This window comes from Phyllostomus hastatus, unplaced genomic scaffold (genome assembly GCF_019186645.2).
Source record: "Phyllostomus hastatus isolate PE091 unplaced genomic scaffold, TTU_PhHast_1.1 phas_scaffold_501, whole genome shotgun sequence".
Taxonomy (NCBI): Eukaryota; Metazoa; Chordata; class Mammalia; order Chiroptera; family Phyllostomidae; genus Phyllostomus; species Phyllostomus hastatus.
The window spans coordinates 49,230,753-49,255,660 of NW_025334033.1; the positions used below are offsets into that span (position 1 = coordinate 49,230,753).

Consider the following 24,908-nt stretch of genomic DNA (forward strand, 5'->3'; position numbering starts at 1 on the left):
TCATTTTCTTTACATTGATCTACCACACTCGGAAATCAAATAACCAAGTTCCTTAGCCTTAATCCCAACACAAGAGTCTTCACTGAGAGATGCGCTCTTACGGATACCAGACAACGAGCCTTGAGGCATAGAGCTGATTTCACTGCGGAAAGAGGCCCTTTTGCTCACGTGCCTCACTATGTTCTCTCAACAATTTAAGTTGTCCAGTAAAAGAGGTCTTACTCTTCTTCGTGAGAGTCCTCGAGGAGCCCCTTCTTTACTCACCCAAGACTTACAGCACGGGACCAACCAACTCTGAGAATGCAAACATCTACATTTCAGTTCCAGATGTCCTGGAAAGTCTCCATGTTTGCTGGGTGTCCCCAGAGACTTCTCCCCACCTGCAGTGGCCCTGCAGGAATCACCCCAGACTGCCACACACGGAGATACCAAGCTGTGTCCTTGTATGTCTGCTCCGGTGCTCGGCTCACCCTCACCCTTCCCGGGGAGCATCTGCGCCTCACCGCTGACGGCTGAATTGATTTTTTATCATCATCTTGCCCGCCTCTAGATTGCTGCTGCTCCCTGAAATTGGATGCCGTTTCCTCCTCTGCCTCCTGACCCTCTGTGATCATGAAATGTAATTAATAAAATGAGATAAGACAGCAAGGGACTGTGGTGCCCTAAGGGTCTATTAAAAACCTGCTAAGGTGATAGAAGTCTGTGAACTTAATGTCTAATGATAGTTTCAGGGAAGGGGGAAAAACAGGAGCTAAGGAGGTCATTACAACTTTACTTTTATGGGATTCAGAGACTGCAGGGTTCTTGCTCCTCTTTTCTCCCAGCCCATCGTAGGTGACAGAATAGAAAATAGCAGAGGTAACATTACAGCCAAGGTGATTGCCTTCAGACGGTGCTCTAGGAGGGCTGCTACACCTGGCCTAGCATATGCTCTTCTTTCCAAGGGGCTGAATTCACCTTCCCATCCCTCACTCACCCTGAGATTCTCTATTGAATATATTGTCTCTGACTGACCTGCAATTAAGGAGTTCTTTCTTTATAGTCTCTCTCCTCCCTCACCCTCTACAATGTGAAAAACAAATTCGATTAATGAATTCATGAGAACTAAACTTCCTTCTTTCCTCTCTGTAATGCTGCTCTGCTTTTTGTTTCCCTTTCTAATTGGACCCCCTTCCTACCTATTTTTTTTTAATCCTCATCCAAGGACATGATTATTGATTTTAGAAAGAGGGGAAAGAAGGGAAAGAGAGAAGGAGAGAAACATCAATGCAAGAGAGAAACATCAGTCAGTTGCCTCTCTCATATGTGCCCTGACTGGAGACCAAATCTGGAACCCAGGCATGTGTCCTGACCAGGAATCAAACCCCCAACCTTTCAATTAATTGGATGATGCTCCAACCAACTAAGCCACAGTGGATAGAGTCATATGCATTCATTTAAGAATTGACTATGGCTGCTTTTGTGCAAAAGAAAAAAAAAAAGCTGAGTAGTTGCAACAGACACCATCTTGCCCTCAAAGCCTAAAATATTTATTATCTGGGTCTTCCAGAAAAAGCTTGCCTACCCTGCTCTAGAGAAAACTAGATGTCCCCAGAGGAAAGCAGCCAGATCCCTCATTTTGAGCTCTAGTGGAAAGGCTGGCAAGCCACCCAGTGACCCGACAATGAAGCCCATGAGTGGGCTTGTCCCGTCCACACACACACACACACACACACACACATACACATACACACAGAGTCTCCGGACAGGTTTTAGCAGCTCACTCTTAAGCACAAATGGATGTCCACTGGTTTTCCAGACACTCAAGAAGAACCCCAGTGTGAAGAAGTGAATGAAAACAAACAAAAGAAGCGACTTGGAGGAACCAAAAACTACTGAAGAAACTGAAAATAAAAATATAGAATAGTATCCTCAGAAGTATGAGAAGAAGTTCCATTCATAAAACAAGAACTAGATACTATGATAAAGAAGAATGAACTCTGGAAACTTAAGAAAATGATGGCTCAAATTAAAACAATAAAGAGAAAGTTTAGAAGAACTGTCAAACAAAAATACAAAAAGATGAAAAATGAGAAGTAAAATTATATTATCAATCAATTCAAGATGTCTAAAGATGTAACTAAAATGAATTATAGAAAGGAAAAATAAATGGTGTGACACTGGCAAAGAAGTAATGTTTATGGGAAATATATTGCATATTTTACTTAGCACAGTGAACCAAAAACAACCAGCAAGGGTCATAGCGAAACTTCAGAGCACTATAACAATAAAGAGAAGATTCTAAGTTTCCAAAGAGAAAAGAAACTGTTTAGAATCAAAATGGATCCAGACTTCTCAATGGTAACACTGAATAGAGGGGAGAGGGGAGAAAGAAAGAGAAGGAAAGGAAAGAAAAAAGAAAAGACCAATGCCTTCAAAATTTGGGCAGAGTTAGTTTTAACCTTGGGTTCCATGGCCAGCACTATAATTCTTGGGAAACTATTAAAGGATGTGCTTCAACACAATGAGGGAGTAAAAGCAATAGACAGGCATGGAATCCAGGAAACAAGGGCTTCAGCACAAACATGAAGGAAGTCCCAGGATGAGGATTTTGCATGAAGCCTGTACAGCAAACAGTCCAGACTGGAGCAGGAGGATTCAACACTTCAGGGGCAGGGAGCTAGAACTGACTGGTTACCTGACATGTTTAAGATACGGAAAAATTACTGCTAGATGTTTCACAGATTTGTAGGAACACTTGAAATAAGTAATGTGTTGCTTTGCTCAGCAGTAAACAACTAGTACAGTACTGTGGATACTTACGATTGATTTAACAAAAATTGTTATATGTCTATGTGGAGGATCATGGGAGTAAATGGTAGGAGAATTGGGAACTAGTGAGCAGAAAGTTAAATGCTCATCTAAAATTGATGATGAAGAACAGGTATAAAAACATATAATTTAAAAATTCACAGGTAAATGCTAAAAGAAACAGAAGGGTGGAAAGTGGATGCCCCTGTGAGAAGGGGTAGAAGGAAATAAAAGCATCGCTACTGCTTTCTTTGTACATGAAAATCACTTAGTATTATTTTATTGTTTTAACTATATCCATGCCTTTTGATAAAGTTTTGCTTACAAAGATTATGTGGCTATTTAAATTATAACCAGAAAAACTAAGTTGTTTTTTTTTTTTTGGAAAAATGCTTATAATATATTAACTCCTGTGGCCTGCCAGGATTTTAACATCTTTTCAAGCTGGGAGTGCTGGGCTGAGAGCCTGGAGGAACCGTGGCATCCTCTGTATGTCCCGGATGCCTTGGAAATCCGCAGGCTGTGTCCTCAGAGAGCAGTGCGCAGGCGGGTGTGGACCAGTGCATCAGTAAGGCTAGCGTAGCCAGGGAGGGAGGCCCCCAGGTTCCGGGCAACAGGAAGTGGGGAAAAGATACAAAGCTCATCTGTGTGCTGTGACTGCAGTCATGCAGAACGGTGTGTTCAAATGAGAGGGGACAAGGGCAAATGAAACAGTCCAGTTTGTCAGAAGTGGGAGTGGTGGTAATTTTTCCCTTTTCACTTAGAAGCATGATAAGACTGCTAGAACGTTTGAGTGAGACAGAATAGAAGTTTTTGCAGGAAACCGACGGCATTCTTTGCTCTGCTTCCCCGTGCAGCTTAATTGCTTACACGGAGCAGTACGTGGAATACGATCCCTTGATAACGCCGGCCGAGCCATCCAATCCCTGGATCAGTGATGATACCACTTTATGGGACATGGAGAAGAGGTAAAACTAAAAATAATTTTAATAATAATAATATTTGAGAGTGGGAGAGATGTGGAAAACAATCAGGAGATCGTAAGATTACATGACCCCCTATCTTAATTTGACTTCATCACTTAATAGAAACCCCTCAAGTACCACCCCCACTAAGTTCTGCTTACTTGTGGTTTTTGCCCCCTGATAGTTTGGCTTCCACGGGGACCTTTGTGCCTTCCCTCTGCCCCCTCTCTGACCCTTTGGATATCATAACAGGGACAGTCCCTCACATGTCCTAGCTCTGATTGCCAGAGGATAAGAATCTATTGGCCAAATAGTTTTATATTTATATATATATATATATATATGGCAGTAGCAACAGTAGTAGTGTGTGCCTTACGTGGAATCCCGCAATAAGCAAACATTATTAACATTATTATTCTCCCCACTGAACAGATGAGGAAACTGGAGCACAGAGCAGTTAGTGAACTTGCTCAAGGTCACACAGTGAGTAGGTGGCAGAGTTAGTATTGAACCCAGAGAGAGGGCACCAGAGCCCAGGTTTTCATCGCTGCTCCTTGAGAGTCACCTGCAGGGGTGACTCCATCCAGGAGCTTCTCACCGTGAGGGAAGCCAGTGTGTTTTCTCGCTTGTTGGGGAACCGGCACCCAGAGGGACCAGGGGCCACATTTCCGGTCACAGAAGGAAACGCACAGACAAGCCCGCCGAGGCGCACCTGGGCCCCGGGGCCCTCTGCCCCTCGTTTCTCTATATCTCTCTCCCTCACTTGCACTCTTGCTCTTTTTCTGGATTCTGTTGTTAAAATGGAAAAACTTTATAAAAGGTAGTAAAAAGCACAGGTGCTTATTACAGCGGTTTAAACTACTCAGACATACACAGTGAAGGAAGTTCTCTCCTCCAACCCATTCTCATTTTCTAGAGAAAACTTTGTTCAGAGTCTGATGCCATGGCTCCCAAACTGCACCAGGGCACCCTGAGCCACTGCGGGGACCTCGCAGGGTCACCACAGGACAGCCTCAGTCTTCGAGGGAAGCGCAATGATGCGTGACGTATGGCAGACACTGCACAAGCTGCTAGTTAAGGTCCTTCACCGTTTCCAACGTTAGGTTCCCTGCCATCCCCTCCAGCGGTATCATGTCTTTGTAAATCTGGGCTTTCAGAGCGGTTGGCGGTGATCAAAGCAAGCACAGTACAAACATCAGCGTGGAACCGGAACCAAGGGTGATAAGGTCCAATCCGATTCCAAAGGTTAAGAAGACGTGCCGTGCTCAACAGCTCACATGTGTCTATTTAAGAATGAAGTAAATATCTTCATTGTCCTGCCAATGTATAGGCACCTCATATAGCTACTCACTTGTTAGAAAATAAATACATACCAAGTTCTTTGGACCCGACTTTTTAATAAATAAACATGCCCTAGGCCGTTCCTTCTAATCTGATCCAAGAACTTAAATCTTTTTTAACTCAGGATGTTTTCTTCCCATTTTTTAAATCACTGCTATGCCTTTTTCCATTCTGTCTTCTCTTTTCAGGAAGTCCTTGTGTAGGAATCGCGGGGCCTCTGGCATGGAGCAACCGTATCTCGTATCTGTTCTCTGTTACCCTTTCTATTCTACACTCAAGGATAGAATTCCTTGAATTACTCTTCAGAGTCACCAGTTTTGTTTTCAGTGATGTCCATTCTGTGATGTTTACACTTGAATGAGTGTTTCTTTTCCCGCTGAGTGTTGGGAGGGGTGATGACAATCTTGCTTTTCGTTTCCAGGAATTCTTCCTCTTTCCTGGACTGCTTCCTCTCAGTAGCCTCTCTGATGTTTATCCCCTTGCACCCCCCTGAGGGTGGGATACAGAATTTTTTTCTGTATTTCTCTCCTCAATTTCTGCAGCTTAGCCTGCTTCCCAGGGGGTCGCTGATCGGCGAAGTGTTGTTTCTCCTCATTGTTCCATTGTTGCAGTCACTGTTCAGAGCAGGTCCATCGCTTCATCTACCCAGAAACTGGGGGGACTGCAGGTTTTCATAAATGAAGGTCTTCACTTTCCACTCTGGCTATGTATTTGACTCACCTGGGGCATTTCTGGGGAAAAAAAAATACCATTGCCCAGTTTTCTCCCCGGACCAATTAAATCAGAATTTAAATCAGAAGTGAGGCACTGCTAATTTTTTTTATATCTCCCCAAGCGATTCTCGTGTGCAGCCCTGGTCCAGATGGACTATGCCAGTTGCTGGTGAGGGTTCCCTCAGCAATTGTGGGGGTCACTGGTTCTCAAAACACAGGGTGGTCAGAATCACCTAGGGCGCTAATTAAAAATACAGCTGCCCTTGAGGTGGTTCTGGGTATCTGTGGTTTCAGCAAACTTTATAGGCACTTCTGAGGCACAGCACGATTTGAAAATTCCAGGTGTGGTTTACAGAGCTCCCCCCCGCCAGCAAGCTCTCCCCTGAGCAGTTCTCGTGACTTCCCCTGAGTATATTAATGGGAGGGCACAGGTAATCTCTCTCGAGGTTCCTCTCCAGGTCCTGGCTATGCGGTCTGAGAACAGGCTGAAAGACTGGGTCCTCTCTCAGAGTGGGACTGGTGGCTACGGGGGCCCATGAGTAGTAGACCCCACCTTCCCTTAATGACATCCCTGCAGCCAAGCGCTCTGCTCCCAAGCTCTGATGGGGTTTCTGACGTTCTTCAGTTTCCTCTGCACAGTGCTCCCCAGTGAGTACACTCTTTCTCCTGCTGAGGGACCTTAGGAAACCCGGTCAGATCTGCAGAAGCCGAGAGAAACAGGAAAAAGCTGGCATGTCTTCAGAAAGCTCCCCCTATATTTGCTGTTCTACACCTAGGTTACAGCAGCACTACCTGGCTTTAGCGCTGTATTAAAAGCTGGCCAGAAAACATCTCCCTCTTTGTTCCAGAGATCCTCTCTGCCATGGGGAGACCGTGGTCCTCATTTCTGAGTATCTTCCACCTGCCCCCTGTCCGATGCCCACTGACAGCTCCTGCCTTCTGTTCTGCTCAGAGCCTGGGGTTGTCCCAGGGTTGGGGACACCCAACAACTTTCTTCTCAGACAGACCCGCTGAAATCAGAAGCAGCCCTCAATCAGTTGTAACCAGTTCAGTTCATCTGTGTCATCCCTTCCTGGGATTTCTCATAGTTGGTCATCTGCTCATAGAAAGTTTCTTTACCTTGACATACTGTGGTTTTCTGGTTCATTTTGTTTGGTTCCACTGAACGCCAGACTCCTGCCTGTCCTCTATTCCTGGACCACTTCCCCAGGTCTGCACGGGCTGACTCCTCTTCTCATTCAAGTCTCACTCAGCACTGGTGTCCCTTCCTCAGAAAGGTCTTCTGTGGCCATCTAATCTATAGTGGCCACCCCATCCATCCACTCATTCTGTACCACATCCTTTCCTCCTGGTTCTCTTTCCAAATAGCACTTAAAATTATTTTAGCACCGTCACTTAGGCCTGGCACTCAGCAGGCATGCAAAAAGTATAGGTTGAATGGAGGATAGACAGAGTAGTGACTCTTTCTTTGGCCACTTCACTGGTATTTGGGAAAGGAGGGAGAGGTAAGTACATGAACTTGATTCACCATGATAACGCTGGGATTCCCTCCTTCTTTCTTGAAAATCAACAAAGAAGCGCGTGATAGTTTGGGGAAATGGTGGTCACCTGACCTGTTGGTTTATTCCAATCTGTTAACACTTTGTCCCCAGGAGGGTGCTACCTGCCCCTACAAGTGGTGCTCTGGTCGCTCTTACTGTTCTGTCCACCTTCGAGCAGAATCGGGTCATTTAGCTACAAGTGAAAATGAGGAGAAGCTGTGGAGACCTGTTTCTTCTCCCAGGCAGACGTTCTCAGCCACTCAAATGCTGGCAGTGGCCAGGGACTGTCCCTGGAGGAGCACAGTTGGGGATCCGTGCCAATGTCCCACTTCAGCCAAGAGATGGTTCCTGTCCATGGAACAAAGACCCATGATGATCAGTAACATAAGCCAGTTTTTCTTAGTTTAATGCAATGAATCTATTTTAAGAACCTACTTTGGGCTATGTTCTGAGTTGGGAGATCAGTGAAATGAAAGACGAATTCCTACACAGAACCACCTGCCTTTGCTGTGTGTTGGTTTAGGCTGCCCAGTGGGAGTCAGGAATTTGGTGAAATCAGAGGGCAAATAAGAGTTAGGAAAAGACATCCAGCTAGCAATTAGAAAACACTGTCAGGGTAAAGACACGTCACTCACATCACTGTACACACTCCTTACTGATTTCCTCTTCCTGTTGAATGTGCTGTGTGAAAAGCACTGTGGTGAGTACAAAGGCACAGGAGATGCGGCCTCTGCCCACAAAGAGCTCACACAGCTGGAGAGACAATGACATAAATCTTTAAAATCCTGAATGATGATATAAAACTATCATAAAAACATGTCATAAGGAAGCACTTCTGCACAATGGATGGAAATAAAAGGAGCTGTGAGTTCCAGGGAGTATTTGTTTGAGTTGGGCCAAGAAAATTTATTGTGCTAGTCATCTGGGGATGAATGTCTAGAGGGATTTTAATTTTCCAAATCGTTTTGTAACCACAGAGACCATTCAGTAGTAGCAACATGTTCAAATCTGATCTTGAAACTTACAGGGAATGTTTGGAAATATATTCAAGTAGTGCAGCCAACACACATATAGAGACATTTACCCGAGAATCTTTTAATAGAATAGGTGCCAATGGCCAAATGTGCTAGAAGGAAAAAGGAGCAGAGGTGGGGCATCTAGGTGTAGAGAAAGGATTGACTGTGAATAATGGATATTCGAGGGAACCCACATGTCCTGGGTTGAACAGTGCCGCCCAAAAACTCATGTCCTTCCCAGAACCTCAGAATGGGACTTTATTGGAAAATAGAGCTGTTGTAGATGCATTCAGCTAAGTAGTGAAGTAGGGCAGGCTCCTACTCCAATGTGACTGGTGTCTTTGTATAAGGAAAAAACAGAGACACAGACACACAGGGAGAACACCACGTGACAATGGAGACCGAGATTGGAGCGATGCACCTGCAAGCCAAGGAGTGCTAGGTATTGCTGGCAACACCAGAATCTAACAGAAAGCCACGGAACAGATTCTCCCCAGGGGCTTTCAGAGAGAGGTGACGCTGCCAGCACCTTGACTTCAGACTTCTAGCCTCCAGAGCTGTGAGAGAATCATTTTCTCCTATTTTACACCACCCTGTTGGTTGGTACTTTGTTGCAGTAACCCTAGGAAACCACCGCACCAGGGCATCCTGTCTCTCCAGGCCTCCTTGTTTCTGCTGAAGGCTGCTGTCCTTGCAGCTTTCTGGATGTTCCAACCTCTGTCCTAGGCCTCTGATTCTGCATCTAGCATGACAATCTAAGCTTTTGGCCCACTCCCAAAGTTCTGGCCCTTCTCCCACCCCTGTCACCCCCAATGAATCTGGAGGAGTGAATGAGGGCTCTTAGCTTGGGTACCAGAAAGTAGAGACACCAATGGTGGGTATGTGTCCAAGAGGCAATCACGACAAACACTGAGATACTCTCCATACCTAGTGTCCAGGCACAGCCTTTGATTGGGGTGCAGCTGCCACCAGCACTGTCCCCGCAGAGCCTGCCACCTTGGCTGGCAAAGAGCAGGTGGCTGAGCCCAACCCAGGTGACAGCTTGACCCTGGAAGAAAGAGATGATATCCCACAGCTCTCCAGGGCTTACATTTGCTGCTAGCCTCAAGCCCAGGGGATTTCTTTATTAACAGGACGTTTTGTCTCCTGGAACTTGATCGAGTGGGGTTGGCTCTGTGACTTGAGTTTGAAAGAATCCAGGACCCATCATCTTGGTTCACTGTAGAAAGCCCAGCTTGGTGCTTTGGGGGGGGATTTTTCATGGAATTCCCCACTGGTTCACCTGGTGGACTTAGTCTTCTCCTGGGACTGCACTGGGCTAAGCTGGAGATGGAGAGCAGCGCACAGGAGCTTCCTGAGTCCGAGCACGCAATCTCAGACTTGGAATATCCTGCTGCTGCAGGTTACGTCTCATGGTGCAGACACAGAAGGGCTGGCCTTGAGTCGCGTAACTCCACAGCTGTGCTTTCCAATAGAGTAGCCGCTAGCCACATGTGGCCACTCAAATTTAAACTTTAATTCTTTAAAATTAAGTATTCAGTTTCCTTTTCACACGGCCCGCATATCAAGTTCTCAAGAGCTCCCCGGGGCTAGTGGCAACCATGTGGGAGGTCACAGACAAAGACTGTTCCTGTCATCACAGAAGGTTCTTCGGGGCAGCCCTGGTCTAGAGCTACTTATTTTTCCAAACCTTTCAACACACATGTTTTTGTTTTCCTTTACTAAGTGTAATTTTCTAAGATAAATATTGAGACTATGTCAACTCCCTAACACAAGGAAATTATTTCACTTACTTAATGTCCATTAGAAATAATAAAACCTATGTGTCGATTTTTAAAAAGAGGAAAAATAAGTATTGCTACGCCAATGCCTCCTAGAATTTAATGGGCACTGAGCTCACCCAGGGTCCTATTAAACCGTGCATGCTGACTCCCCCGTCTGAGCTGGGGTCCGATGTCCCCCGTGCAGATCCACAGACCTCTCCTTGCCTGGGGGCTACAGCATGTGACTTGTGAGCTAGGGCCCTGTTGCTGCTTGGAGGGTCAGGGGAATAAACACAGCAAGTGAAGTGTAAATGGAGAGACAGAAGCTGAAAGAAACATTTGCATCTTCCAACACCAAAAGAATAAGACCACCAGGCCCCCTCCTCACCCCCCCGCATCGGTCCTCAGAGGGCCACTGGATGTGACGCCACACCGCAGAGTTACAGGTAGGAGCTGCACTCGGAGCTGCACCATCTGGACTTGAGTCTTGACCCCCTCACTTTCTGGGGTGTCCTTGGGAAAATTATCACCAGGCCTCAGTTTCCCTATCTGTCATGTGGGGATAGTGCTAGTACATGTTTCATGGAGTAGTTGTGAGGACTCCGTGAGTTAACAGATGTGAAATGCCTAGAATCTCATAAACACTATGCAGGTTCAACCAATATACGAACACAACATTCTGCTTCTAAACACGCAAGCAGGTTTTAGCGTGGATGAGTTGTTTCCTTTCTGACCAGCGGGAGGTCACTTGGGTCCAAACAAGACCCAGTTTCTCCCCTGTGGGAGACATCTCTGATGAAGGGTCGGATTCACAAGGCATCCTCAGTTATAACAACAACAAAAAGTAAAAAGTGATGGAGTCCGGTGCTGGGCCCAGAACTGACCAGAATGGTCCAGGGAAGCCGAGTTGGGGCGGGGGATGATTATAGTTGCGACAGACAGGAGCCGCTGGGCACGGCTGCTGGTGACTGTAGCCTAAATGTCTTCCTTAAAGAGACTTTTTACCATCGGCTGATGTTGGTGTGCAGAAGTCTGCATGTAGAGTTTGTACAGGTTTTATGGAATTTATTGCTTAAATTTGTGGAATTTCCCATTAGCGTGTGGCAGCAAAATAGATTTGACTTGCTAGAGAGAATGTGACACAGGTTCTTGCCTGGTATTGATCCTTTTTTAAACCTTTGTTTCCCCCCACTCACCCCCAAAAGCAAAGAGCCCAGCCAGCAGCGAGTCAAGAGATGGGGCTTCTCGTTTGACGAGATGCTGAAGGACCAGGTGGGGCGGGAGCAGTTTCTGCGATTCCTGGAGTCCGAGTTCAGCTCAGAAAACCTCAGGTAAATCTCTCGAAAGTCTGAGCTGTGTGCAGGGTGTGTACAAAGAATTTGCATGACCAGCCTCTCTTTCTGCCTCCCCTTTTCAGTCAAATGTTATGTTCAATCTCAAATGCCGGCTAATCTGGCCAAGGTGGACATGGAGACGAAAAAAGTTTATGTGCAGCTTTGCAGTCGCCATGTTAGCGCTTACCAACACCAGCATTTACTGTTCTTTAAGCCCCAATGACATTTCTTCAAGTTACTGGGCACACATCTCCAATAGCAAGTACATAGTCAAATGGACTTGGAGACTCCACCCTTTAACTAAAACCACAGAGCCAGGGGGTTTCAGCCCGAAAGACGGCTCAGGTGTCCTCTCCTTCACAACCCCCCAAGTCCGGGGTCCTGAATATTTAGCAGGCCAACCAGAAGAAAACGGGGTGTGTGGCCTCATTTCAGAATTTCAAAAAGCAAGAATAATAAACACCATGCAATAACTGCAGACACAACTGTAAAAGCTAAGTAAAATGTGCTTTTCTTTGGGGGGGAATTCTGTCAGCTCTCGTGGTGGTTATTCTGGACGCCTGATGCCAGTGAAACATCCGACCGTGTCTATTGGTCTATGACTCATCAGATAAGGGAAGATGTATTCCTGTATTCATAATTACTGTTTGGTAGAAAAAATAAAGCTCTCAAAACGTGAGGTCCATCGAGAAAGGAAGGAAAGGGGGTGCATTAACAGGGAAAGGGCCCGTGGTTGTGAAAAATTGGAAACTTGTGGTTTACCCAGGCTTTTGTTGTACTCCGTGTAGATCAGAGACCTGTGGAACATGGAACTTAAAAGAGCCTTTAGGGGTGATATTAGCCAACGGGTGACTTCTCAGTCAGGAAGCTGGGAATCTCTGGGTTTTTTCTTGGTACCACATTTTCTTTTATATGCAGGTTAATTCTCATCTTCCAATGGTATTTTTTAAAGTGGCTTTATGAACTTTTCAAAATATTTTTGAACTTTTTAAAAAGATTTTATTTATCTATTTTTAGACAGGGGGAAGGGAGGGAGAAAGAGGGAAAGAAACATCAATGTGTGGTTGCCTCTTGCGCGCCCCCTACTGGGGAACCTGGCCTGCAACCCAGGCATGTGCCCTGACTGGGGATGGAACTGGGGACCCTTTGGTTTGCAGGCCAGTGCTCAATCCACTGAGCCACACCAGCCAGGGCATTTTTGCACTTTCATAAGTCAGGGCACATACTGTGGGTAAGAAACTGCCCACTCCAGTGTTAATGTGCGAAGTCCCTATTATTTACTCGGAGTGAGAGACCATGTCCATCCTTCACATGGGCCAAGTGGCATGTATTACACACCTGTGCCACACCGAGCCCCGAGAGGGTTTGCTGAGGGAGGCAAGGGAGTCAAAATGCATGATCTTCTCCTGCAACAACCTTGTAGGTCCTTGAGGAAAAAACACAAGAAGCTATTAAATCATTGCATGAATCTAAACAAGTAAAAACTATAAGGATCCTCTTAGAAGTGTTCTTAAAAGGGAGGGAGGAGTGTAAGAGTAGAACGCGCAGGATACCTGCCGATAGATGAAAAAGGGAGAGGGCATGTTCTGAGCTGGACGACCCTGTGGGCCACAAAGTCCGGGGAGGACGTGTAGATGCCAGTTACCTGACGTCTTGATGCCCTTCTAGGAGGCGAGTGCCTACCACAAACCAGAAAAGGCCGAGTATCGGTTTTCAGGTTCTGGCACGAGAGTTCTTTCCTCGTGCCGAGGCATTATGCCAAACACAACTCAGAGCGTTGCTTTGTTCCTAATCAGGTATTTGTGAGGGAAGCCTTGACTTCAGCAGGGCGGTGCTCAGACCAGCCTCGCAGGCTGTGCTGGACATGGGTTCTGCTTGGGAGGCCGTGCCCTCTGCGGCCAGCATGAGGCATTCAGCAGCCTCTCCGCGGGGCCACTTCAGTCCCAGGGCCCAAGCCAGCTTGGTCCCAGTGAGCCTCACGGATCCTGCTCCTGGCTCAGCACTGCTTGCCCGCTCTGAGTGTAGCCTCGCCCACACAACGGCTCAGACCAGTTTTATACAATCAGACCGGTTTTATACAATGCGCATCACGTTTACAGCTGGAGTGCATGTAGGAAAGTGTCCCTGCTGGGGTCTAGCGCCTGAGCCTGCCATCGCCTCTGGGCCTCCCCCAGCAACTTCCTCCTGTGCCAGGAGGGCCACGCTCAATCTGGGGCGAAAGAGTGTGTGGGGGCATGGGTAGCGTGCCACTGACCAAGCTACATGTGAATGCCTTACATCCAGACTTAAGGAGGGTCCCCCTGATCCATGTCGGAAGAGAGGATAAAGGAAATATAGAACTGCCAGAGATGTACGGGACAGCCCAGGAGCTTCTGAAGTCCTCTCTGGAGGTCTGAGTCCCACTTGGGCGACATTCAGTGTAGCTGGGCACATCGGGGCGAAGGTCAGTTTCAGGTCACACAACTTCAGGACCCTTCGGTCACTCATAACCAGATGGGCTCCCCCCTTCCTGTGGGATTCATTCCTTCAGCCTCAGATACTGGCTCAGTGTCTGTCATGACCCCGGCCCGAGGACTCAGAGCTCACTGCGTTTTTGCCCCTCATCCAGGTCCACCTCCACTGCAGCCCACGTGCATGGGGCAGGGGGGTGCCTAGGGCTGTGCAGTGTGGCACAGCTCAGGGATCCTGCCTGTCCATGGTGTTGGCCATGCTGGGGTCGTGCCTTCTCCCCAGGCTTGGTCAAGATCCCAGGCACCTGGCACTGGAGCATGGAAGGGAAAGAGAGAGAGAGAGACTGACCGGAACTCAGCTGGATGCAGGGCAAAGGGCCTCCGAGCGTCGGTCTCCCTGTGCCCCCTTCATCTCTCCAGTGAGAGGGAACTAAGATCCTTGTATCTTTGCACCGCACCTGGAGTGCCAGCTGAGTGGCCACATGGTCGAATTTATATCCGAGCTTCAGAATGCAGAACAGAGGAGCTCCAAAGAGACACAGGAATGGCTGTCACAACAGCAAAGGGTCACCCAGGCTCCTTTAAGGAAAGATGTCTGTGGTAATACAGTGTACGCTGAAGTCCCCCCTGGCCACTTCTTGGGGAGTGAGCCTGTGAGCCGAGGGAGAGGCGTCATTTCCAGGGCCCACGGGGGGACAACCAGCACATTTTGCTGCAGATGGCACAGCATGTGACAGCACACTCTCTGTGGCACCCGGAGCTGAGCCCAGGGTCTGTTTGGACTGAGTGGCCCCTGGAGACAACCGTGCGCTTGGGGCCTTTGGAAGGCAGGTGGCCTCTCCTCCCCAAGGTGGGCGCCTCCCGGTCCTGAAGCGGGGACTTCCAGTGAGTTATCTGACGTCGCTCTTCTCCCTTCCCTGCGCATTTTCCCAGAAGGCTGAGGGGAGCCCCCTGCCACCTTTGCCCCTCTCCACCTCTCCTGCACAGATCTTTGTCCTCCCCGGCTCGACGGCTTCTGCCACACAGCAGGGCACGAGTTAAAAATCAAAACCCGCAGCTACGAGCATCCCCCGTACATTTTTTATGAGCTGTGCCGCCTCCAGAGGGAACGGGGTTGTTCTTCTAACCTGCAGATTGATTATCCTGGTTCCGCAGAGTGTCGGCTGAGGGGAGAAGCAATTAAACACAGCACAGGGGAGCTGCCAGGTTTGTGTGGAGAGCCACCCCTTTCTGACGGTGGCCCCGAGTGCCAGAAGACCTCGAAAGGTTCACCAGGCCTGGTGGGATTCGCCACTAACCAAACACAGGATTAATTGGGACAAAGGTGCCTCATGCAGCACTGTGACAGTCTGTGGCGTTTCAGCCATGGTCCGTGGCCCATAACTCAGCCTCCGAGGTGTGGTGCTGGCGGCCTCAAGGATGGGCCCAAACACACGGATCCCAAGTTGGATCCCTTGTTCCTGAGTCTCCGTGGCCAGCAGAGGGCACAGAAAGCCTTCCTTTTGCATGGAGTTTGCTATTTCTCTGCAAACAAACTAAAAGCTGGATGTTTCTAACCCATGAAAACCCTAGTTTATGAAAAGCTGTGTGAGCTAGGAACAGAGGGGCTGCCCAGACCTCCTGGCAGGCTTGAGAGTGGTTTCCCCTGTTCCAGCCAGTCATGAGCTCATCGGCATCGCGATGCTGCGGGAGCCAGCAAGTCCAGTCCACTGCTGCTCAGCTCGGTGGTGTGGAGCCCAGGCTCCTCCCCCAACGTCCACCGTCCAGCCTGCATTCCTGAGCCATGGACACTGGTCACATGTGGGCACACGGGCCGCCTGCCTGCGCTCCGATGACTCGGGCCAGGCAGGACAGGTGGTCTCCCTGATACCAGGGCACCCTCGCGGACTGCCAGTCACAGCAGCCCTTCTGCTGCCCGCCACAGAGGCTTAGTGCAGGATGGCTGGCTTTGCCGCCGCCGCCGGCAGCCTCCTCCCTGCTGGCGTCCTCCCGGAGCAGAGATACCTGCAGACTTCTGATAAGGACAGAAGCTGCACGAGCCCCCGTGGGCCTCCCAGCCGTTGGTAAACATGCGGAGGGGAGCTTCCAGGGCTCTTTCAGGGAGGCTGTGACCGGGCGGCCAGCAGCCCAGCTCAGGGCCCCAGCTCGGGCCCGTGGGCTCACAGGCAGCACACACACACACCAGATGCTGCTCTGAATCTCAAATTGACACAAAGCTGCTTCAGAGCCAGTGGTGGTGAGCACATGTGCGATATCAGAATGCTGTTGTGACGGCATTTTTGCTGTCACTTGAGAGGGATGACACAGGTCATCTCCAAGGTACACAGGAGGCCGAGAGGGTCTCCATGCGTGCAGAGAGAGAAAACTACTGTCAGGGGATGTCATCCCTCCCCTGCCCTTCTCCCCTTCTCTTCCTCTTCCTCCTCTGCTTCCTCCTCCTCCCTCCGCATGCCCGTTGTTTCACCGAACCTGAGCATTTCCAACTTACACCTGGACGGGAAGTTCTTCAAAAGCACGTTGCATGTCCCTCCATCCACTCCGCACCCATTTTACAGGAAGGAGATGGCTGGAAAGACGCAATCCCCAGACAGCGGCATAGCCAGGATGGGGACAAAACTGGGCTTCCTCGTCTCTCTCCGCTCAGGGAAGTTATTAAGTCTCCTCGGCCTTCAACTCATGCTCTTCAAAATCACCAAGGGAACCATGACAGTTTCTTCCAGGAGGTTATTAGAATCCCAGATGGCACACCAGGGGGAGAGTTGGAGCCCACCATGCACACATGCACACACACACACACACACACACACACACACACACACGCACGCGCTTGCACCTGTCTTCTGCCCCTGTGGAAATGGAGCTGCATTACCCCAGTTGGCCACTAGGTGGTGCCTTTGGGCCACACACTTGGCTTCAAAGACAGGTCTCTGAACAGCAACAGAAAAACATGCTTAACCTTTTAAAAAACAACAAGTACATCTTACTTTGGGTGAAATTCGATGACAGACTGAAAGCACTTTCCACCATGTTGTGTTTCGGGTTCTCTCGTCCCTGCCCTTTCGTTGACTGGACTGTGTGATTCCCGTGGCTGTGGGAATCCTGTGGGGAACCGTGGGGGGCCTGTCCCCGAGTCTCGCTGCTGGGGAAACTGGCCCGTCCTGTTCACGGGCACAGAGTGCACTGCCCACACCGGGGGCCTGCTGAAAGCCCTCCCACGGCTGCCTTGGAAGCCGCCCTCAGGACCTGAGGAGCTGCGTGCAGTCTGAGCTTGGGCTCTGGTCGCTGCTGCTCCAGCAGGAAAAAGCTTGCGCCCAGCTCCCCCGAAGGCTGCTGCCTTGCTGACGCAGAGGGATTTATGGCGGGCAGACATGGACGTGAACAGGAGGGTTTTCTCTCCGGCACTTCTGGGGCATGTTTTGGCAGAGGTTCCCCGCGGATGCCCCTTCAGCTTTATTGCGGATGAGCTCATCCTCCATCCACAGCCATTTATTGAGTGCCAGCCACACGCAAACACCACGCCGGACCCTGGTGCCGGGAATCAACTCATCTGCAACGTGAATAGCTAGGTCCTTCCCACTCAGGTGTCCTTTGTGATTGCAAGTTCTCTCTGTTTCTGTGCTCTTTCTTTCCTTTTGACGCCTCACACTGATCCCAACCAGATATGACAAAGGGACTCACCTTTGTCTGTGTCTGTCACGATGTCTCTGTGCAGCAGTGGTCCTCAGCCAGGGTTGGTCGTACCTCCCAGGGGACACTTGGCCATGTCTAGAAACATTGTGGGTTGTCACTACTTGGAGAGGGGTTGCCACTGGTGTCTGGTGGGTCGAGGCCAAGGTTGCTGCTAAACATCCTAGATGCACAAGGCAGGCTCCACAATAAAAACTTATCCAGCCCAAACAGCAATAGTGCTGTGGCTGAGAGACCCTCATGTAGAAGGAGAGAGATCTCTTCCAGGTGATCAGAAACACAGTGATCTTCCAATGTGCACTACTTGTCGGTTCTCCACGAGAGCGGAGCGCCACTTGTGTTTTTGGCTGTCCCTACAGTCTTTGTCACCTGAGCAGACACAGCAGGGAAGGCTGGAGGATGCAGCAGAATGGGTCTCCTGGGAGGCCAGTTCTGGGACCATGTCCAGCAGAGTCCAGACGCTAAGTCCCCCGAAACCGACTGTCTTTATACTTCCACGCAGGTTCTGGTTGGCTGTACAAGATCTTAAGAAACAACCCCTACAGGATGTGGCCAAGAGGGTGGAAGAAATCTGGCAAGAGTTCCTGTCTCCAGGGGCCCCAAGTGCCATCAACCTGGATTCTCACAGCTACGAGATAACCAGTCAAAACGTCAAAGACGGAGGAAGATACACATTCGAAGACGCCCAGGTTTGCTTAACTGCTCGAACGGTTCTATCAGAACGTGTTCATTTGTCCACTCTACCACCCCACCCTTCAACACAAGTTCAAGGCCTTGCGTATAGTTAAAATTCCAGGTTTTATTATTTATAAGGGCATCAGTGGGAACCATTCCAGGTAGGTGCACAGTGAAATTCCAGGAGTAGTTTTCCTAGACTAGTTACGTTATTACATAGAAAAGTACAATTGTATGCATTATCTTTCCCAGGAAAACCTCAGTGTTTCACAAACTCCAAAGTCCCATAGTAAGTCACTAGTGGAATCTATAACACGACATCGTCTACATGGGTGTGGAGCTGACAGGGCCATGGGTCAAGTCCACATCTAACCATGAAGCCCACCCTCATAACCACCACCCTACACTGAGTCTATAGTGGTTTCCAACTACAGTAATCCCCCTTTACTGTAAAGACCCCCAAGACCCCCAGGGAATGCCTGAAACCACCAACAGGAACAAATCCTATATATACTGTGTCTTTTCCTATACACACATACCTATGATAAAGTTCAATTTATAAATGAGACACAGTAAGAGGTCAACAAAAATAACTAATAACAAAACAAGACAATTCTAACAATATACTATACTAAAAGCTATGAGAATGTGCGCTTATGTGAGCTTTCTCTCTCTCTCCAGCAAGTTTTATGTTTCTCAGTCCAACCTGTTACTGAATCTGTGTGACCGTCCCTTACTTGCAGCAAATGGCTTGGTGTCACTTGTACAATAGAGGGTTCTTTGCAGAACTCTTTGCCTTGGCTCAGCACGTTGCCATAGTCTGGTGCACGTCTTCTGTTGGTGCTCCACCCACAGACTGAATGCTTTTTCCATCTTAACTAAGCACTGGTCGCACTCTGTGGCCGCACCTTTCACACACAGCTTGAGGTGCAACAGCCAAACAAGCCTGAATTTCTGTTTTCTTCTTCATAATTTCATGAGAGAAGATCCATTCTTACTGAAGATCTTAGCAACCTCAGCACAAGAACCTTTTTCTTTGCTTCTAAGGTGAGAATTTTCACCCCTTCATTTAAAGGAAACACTTTGCAGCTTCTCTTTGGCATGTCCAAATCACCAGCATCACCACTCTTTTGCTTTAGGGCCATTATTAAGTAAATAAGGGTGACTTGAGCACAGGCGAGCACTGCAGGGGCAGGACAGCCAACCTGATAACCGACACGGCCACCAAGTGGCTCCCAGGCAGGGAGCGTCTACCGTGAGGAGATGATGGACAAAGGGATGACTCACACCCCAGGTGGCAGGGAGAGAGACAGAGCAAGATCTCATCACACTGCTCAGGACAGTGACACTGTCACACCTATGAGCTGTTTATTTCTGGAATTTCCCATTTAACACTTTCGGACCATGGCTGACCACGGAAAGCCATGGCTGACCTTCTCTGCGGAAAGTAAAACCGCAGAGAAGGCGGGGACTCCTGTAATGGCCATGGGAGGGCAAACTGCTCGTTCTCCACGGGACCCTGCAGGTGAGAGAAATCAAATCGAGAGAGCGGAGGAGATAGAGCAAACCCATCAGCCCTGTCCCCGGCTGCAGGATGGTAGGAGGAAATCAAAGTTAGAGACCAGGAAGTAACACACCGATTTGACACTTGATGTTCGGAATGGCACATCCCAGCCCTCACTTGCACTTTAGGGTGGATTGTGTGGCTTCTGTTTATCTCACCAGCCTCACTGGCAGCTGTGCCCTAATTGTGCCACAGAGTTAGGGGTCCCTCCTGGGGGCTTCCTTAAACCCTGGAGCGCTCCCTTTTGAGGCACTTCCTCCACTGGCGAAATTGCCCATTTCCTTGTTATCCACCCCCCCCCCACACACACACACACACTAGGCTGTAATCTCCTGGAGGGAGGGGCTTTTGCCATTCTTTGCAGTATCATATCACATTGCACAAGGCCTGGAATATCAAGGTGCTCCCCAAATGGCAACCACATACAGTGGTCCCCCTTGTCTTCCACTTTCCACAATGTCACTTACCCTCGGTCAGCTGCAGTCTGAAAATATTCAATGGGAAATCTCAAAAATAAACAAGTCATAAGCTTTTTTAGAAAGATTTTATTTATTTATATAGAGAGGGAAAGGAGGAGGAAAGAGAGGTTGCCTCTCGCACATCCCCCTCTGGAGACCTGGCCCGCAACCCAGGCATGTTTCCTGACCGGGACTTGAACTGGCGACCTTTCTGTTTGTGGGACAATGCCCAGCGCACTGAGCCACACCAGCAAGGCAACAATTCCTAAGTTTTACATTGTGCACTGTTCTAAGAAGCACGAAGAAATCTCATGCCACCCCGCCCCCCTCCCCAACCTAGGACGTGATTCATCCCTTTGTTCGGTGTATCCGTGCTGCAGACACTCCCCATTCATTAGTCACTGAGTAGCTGTCCTCGGTTATCAGATAGACTGTCATGCTATCACAGTGCTTTTGTTCAAGTCACCCTTATTTTACTTAATAATGGCCCCAAAGTGCAAGAGTTGTGATGCTGGCAATTCAGCTATGCCAAAGAGAAGCCACAAGGTGACTCCTTTAAGGAAAAAGGTAAAAAGTTCTCCACTTAATAAGGGAAGAAAAAACATAGTGTGCTGAGGTTGCTAAGATCTACAGTAAGAATGAATCTTCCATCCGTGAAATTGTGGAGAAGGAAAAAGAAATTCACGCTCATTTTGCTGTTGCACCTCTAGCTGCAAAAGCTACAGCCACAGTGCATGATGAGTGCTTAGTTAAGGTGGAAAAGGCATCACGTTTGTGGGTGGGGCGTGAACAGAAAACATGTCCCAGTGGATGGCAACCTGTTGCACCAGAAAGCACGAGTCTATACTAAGACTTCAGAAAGGGGTCCCCTGAAACGAGTGACACGAAGCCATTTGTTGCAGGTAAAGGATGCTAACATAAATTCAGGAATAGGTTTGGGCTGAAAAAGATAAAACTACCTGGAGAGGCCACATCTGTGGATGAAGAAGCTGCTGCTGTATTTCCAACCGAGCTGAAGAAGTTGACTAGGATCTGTTCTTTACATGGTTGCAGACATCCGCTAGGGGTGTTGGAACACACACCTCCTGGCCCCCCCATCGATATGGGCAAGGGGACTATTGTGTTATCTAGTTTAGGAAACTCAGAGGCACCGATGCAAATAATGGCATGAAAACACAACCAGTGTCCCTTGTCATCCAGATTGGCCTTGCCATTTGCTTAGAACTTCAGGATGGACACACCCACCAACCTCAACACTATTAGCCATCTTTCCTTTCACCCTGATCACGAACTCCACCGAGTGGCCATACAAGGAAGATCTGGAAGCTCTGTGGAGTTCAGTGTCTTGTGCCAGCCCCTCACACCCATTCCAGCTTCAAAGCAAAATATTTGTCATGAGAAATCCTTTTTTGCTGGTAGATTTTTGGGCGTGTACGTGAGTGTGCTCCTGAGCACATGTCCCAAAGGAGAGGAGTACAGAAACTCCGTAGGTGAATGGCCCAAAGTAGAAAGCCCAACTCTTCATCGTTCCTGAAACCTTAGGAAAGGGGTCCTGGTCAGAACTGTGATACGCTAAGCCTGGTGTTAGCTCTCTGAGCATGACATTGGGAAGGATTTATTTTAACGTTTTGTTATGAAATGTGTAAATGTCGGAAAATGGAAAGAGCAGAGCAACAAGTCCGTATGGACCCTCTCTCAGCCTCAGCGGGCATCAGTACAACACTGATCTCTCTCTCTCTCTGTGCTCCCCTTGCTTTTGCACCTACCACTGGGTTAAGCAAATTTAAATATATATTTATATGTATATGTAACTATAGTTTTCTATATTTGCTTATATATATAAAATATGTATTTTCAGATATACAAACCGAGGCATTAGATAATTTTATCTCTAAATACTTAGGTGTGTATCTCAAAAAGAAACTGACCATTTCGTTGCGTTGCCACAATACCATGATCATATCTTAACAAATCAGCAATAATCTCTTAATATCATCAGAAGTCAGGCAAGTGTTTGAATTTCTAGTAGTTCCATAAATGCCTGTGTTTAACCCTTACTTACAATCAGAATTCAAATAAGGGCCACGCATTCCAGTAGATCAAAGTGTCTTGTAAGTGCTTCTTAATCTACGGGTTTCTTTTACTTCCCCCTCCTCCTCTCCCGGCTGCCTTGCAACGTATTTGACAAAGAAATCGGATTCTTTGTGACGTAGGGATTCCCACAGTCTGGATTTTCCTGAGTGTAGCCCCATGGTGCTATTTAACGTGTTCTTCTACCATCTGTATTCCCTATAAATTAGTGGTTTGATTTAGATATTTAATCATATTTACTCTTGATTTTTGTGGGCAACACTACCTCTGAGATTGGACTGTGCTCTTTTGTGAGGAGATCACAGTGCCTAGTGGCCTCTGTTCTTTGTGGTATTAGCAGCCGCTGGTGTTTATTGCTTATAGCCACTAGTTAATTGGGAGCTATAAAATGGTGGTGTGCTAATCTTATCATTCTTCTTTTGTTAGCTGAAATAATCAAATACCTCTATCATTTGGTTACCTAGTGATATAGGAAAAATAGGATAAATGATTCTTTCCCTTTCTTTGCCAGTTTTCAAGATAATAACTGGTTCATTATCATTGTCCAATGGTAGCCAATTAGGACTTTCTATTGTGTTTTTAGTATCTTTTTAAACTCCTAGAGTTAAACATAGTTGGTGTGTTTTAACCCATTTTGTTTATTGTATTTATTGATGGTTGAATTGTGCCATCTCAGGCCAGTTGGTTCCTTCTCACATGACCTTAAAGTCTGATGTCATCCAAATAACAAGGAAGAAAAGATATTCCAGGCCCTGACCCAGACCTGGAATCAGCCATTCCTCCAAGGATTCTTGGTTTCTCTTAAGAGGGAAATGGTTTTTAGAGACCATAGTCTGGGCACTTGGGGATGCTCTTTGTTTCTGAGTTGGTCATCACTTCTGGGCCTCTTTAGCAGACAGAGCTGAGAAATACATGGTTGTTGTTTGTGGTGAAAATATATCCTGAGATCAGACTGATACTTTCTATTCAAGTCGAAAACTCCAGAGGATTTTTTTAAGCTCTCCTTTCTTACATCTGCACCTCCTTTCTCTATGCAGAGAATCCTGGTTCTCAAGGATGCCGTGGATGACATAGCATTAGTACCTTACATCATTGCTCATTAGCTTTATCCTGCATTTCCACACAGCAGTCTCAAGACCATACTGCCAACACCAGCAGCAGCAATATTATTCTTGCCAGGTTCTTTAACTGCCACATAACTTCCATTGCGTGGAACAACCACAGTTTGATCAATCCTCTGTTCTTGACATGTGTGCTGTTTCTAACTCAAGAAGGATTTGATGGGGAATCTTGGGAAGCTGGCAGGTTGTGCCCTGAAAAGTTTCTGAAGACACAGCCCTCATTGGCGTAGTGCTCTGCCATTTCTCAGGTACTTCCAAATACACACGTTATACCTTATTCTTGAGGATACCCTAAGCATCTCTAAGTTCCTCCTCCTCTGTTAAAATTGGTCTCCTATGAATGCAAACAAAATGCTCTTCCTAAACCAATTTCTGGTTTCAGCCTGTTCCCTTCTGTTCGTGTGTTTCCACCATAAATGTACAAAGTGCTTCTAACTAGTGGCATGACCCTGGGCAAGTTCTTACCTCTCCGAGCCTTTCTTTCCTCACCAGAACAGAGATGTCTATGCAGAGGGGTAGAGAGGGGATTAGGTGAAGCGGACCATGTCAACAACTAAGCGTCTGGCCCACAGTGTAGGCTAGGACAAATACTTACTATTTTATTTTCCTAATGTTAATATTTTTATACTCTTATGTTAAGCATGTTTGGTGAAAAAATCAAATAATTGCATGTAACCTTAGCTCCCAGAGATAACCCCTATGTTAGTGTATTTTCTTTCTCAATTTCAGTGTGCAGGGTGATTATGCAAATAGGGTGATTCTGTAGCCTGCGTTTCACACTGAACCAGGGGTGTTGGTTAAAGATGAAACTTTCTCTGTAAGGGGCCAGGGAGTGTAAATTTTAGCCTTTGTGGGTGATATGTCACTACTGCTGCTCCACTCTGCCTTATAGAAACAGCCACGCAGTGACAACATAACAATGTAAGTAATACAAAGGAGTGGGCGTGGCCATACCCCCAAAAAAACTTTATTTATGGACACAGTTCAATTTTATATAATTTTTCATCAAATATTATTCTTCTTTTGATTCTTTTCAGCCATTTAAACATGCAAAAAATCATTCTTAGCTCATGGGACCTAACAAATAGTCACTGGGCTGGATTTGAGCAGCAAGCCTCAGTTGAAGACCCCGGTGCGTGAAAACCATTGACTCGCTTTGAGAAATCCGGAAAGATCAAAGATCAAGGGTTGGGAGTGGCTGGTCTTCAGTTTACAGAGGAGAGTAGACTACTAGACCTCGTCCTAGTGTGTTGACAGCAACACACCAACCTGCAAAGGGCTGAGAGGCACAGAGAGTACCTAGGAGGTGCCAGCCAGTCCCACGATACCCCAACTGCCTTCCCCTTCCTCGCCAGCATTGCCACCAGCACCAGCTACACAGCTGTGATTCCGAAGTTTC

General features: G+C 47.7%; 1 protein-coding gene across 6 annotated transcripts in view; it reads left to right on the plus strand.

Moving 5' to 3' along the window:
* Nucleotides 1-24,908, plus strand: part of RGS6 (regulator of G protein signaling 6) — a 470,324-nt gene that overhangs the window by 411,464 nt on the left and 33,952 nt on the right. For all 6 annotated transcript variants that reach the window (XM_045822473.1, XM_045822471.1, XM_045822475.1 and 3 more), the window contains exons 13-15: nt 3,648-3,758; nt 11,335-11,460; nt 18,103-18,289. In XM_045822473.1, the coding sequence (XP_045678429.1) occupies nt 3,648-3,758; nt 11,335-11,460; nt 18,103-18,289 (424 nt within the window). The remainder of the gene's footprint in view (nt 1-3,647; nt 3,759-11,334; nt 11,461-18,102; nt 18,290-24,908) is intronic.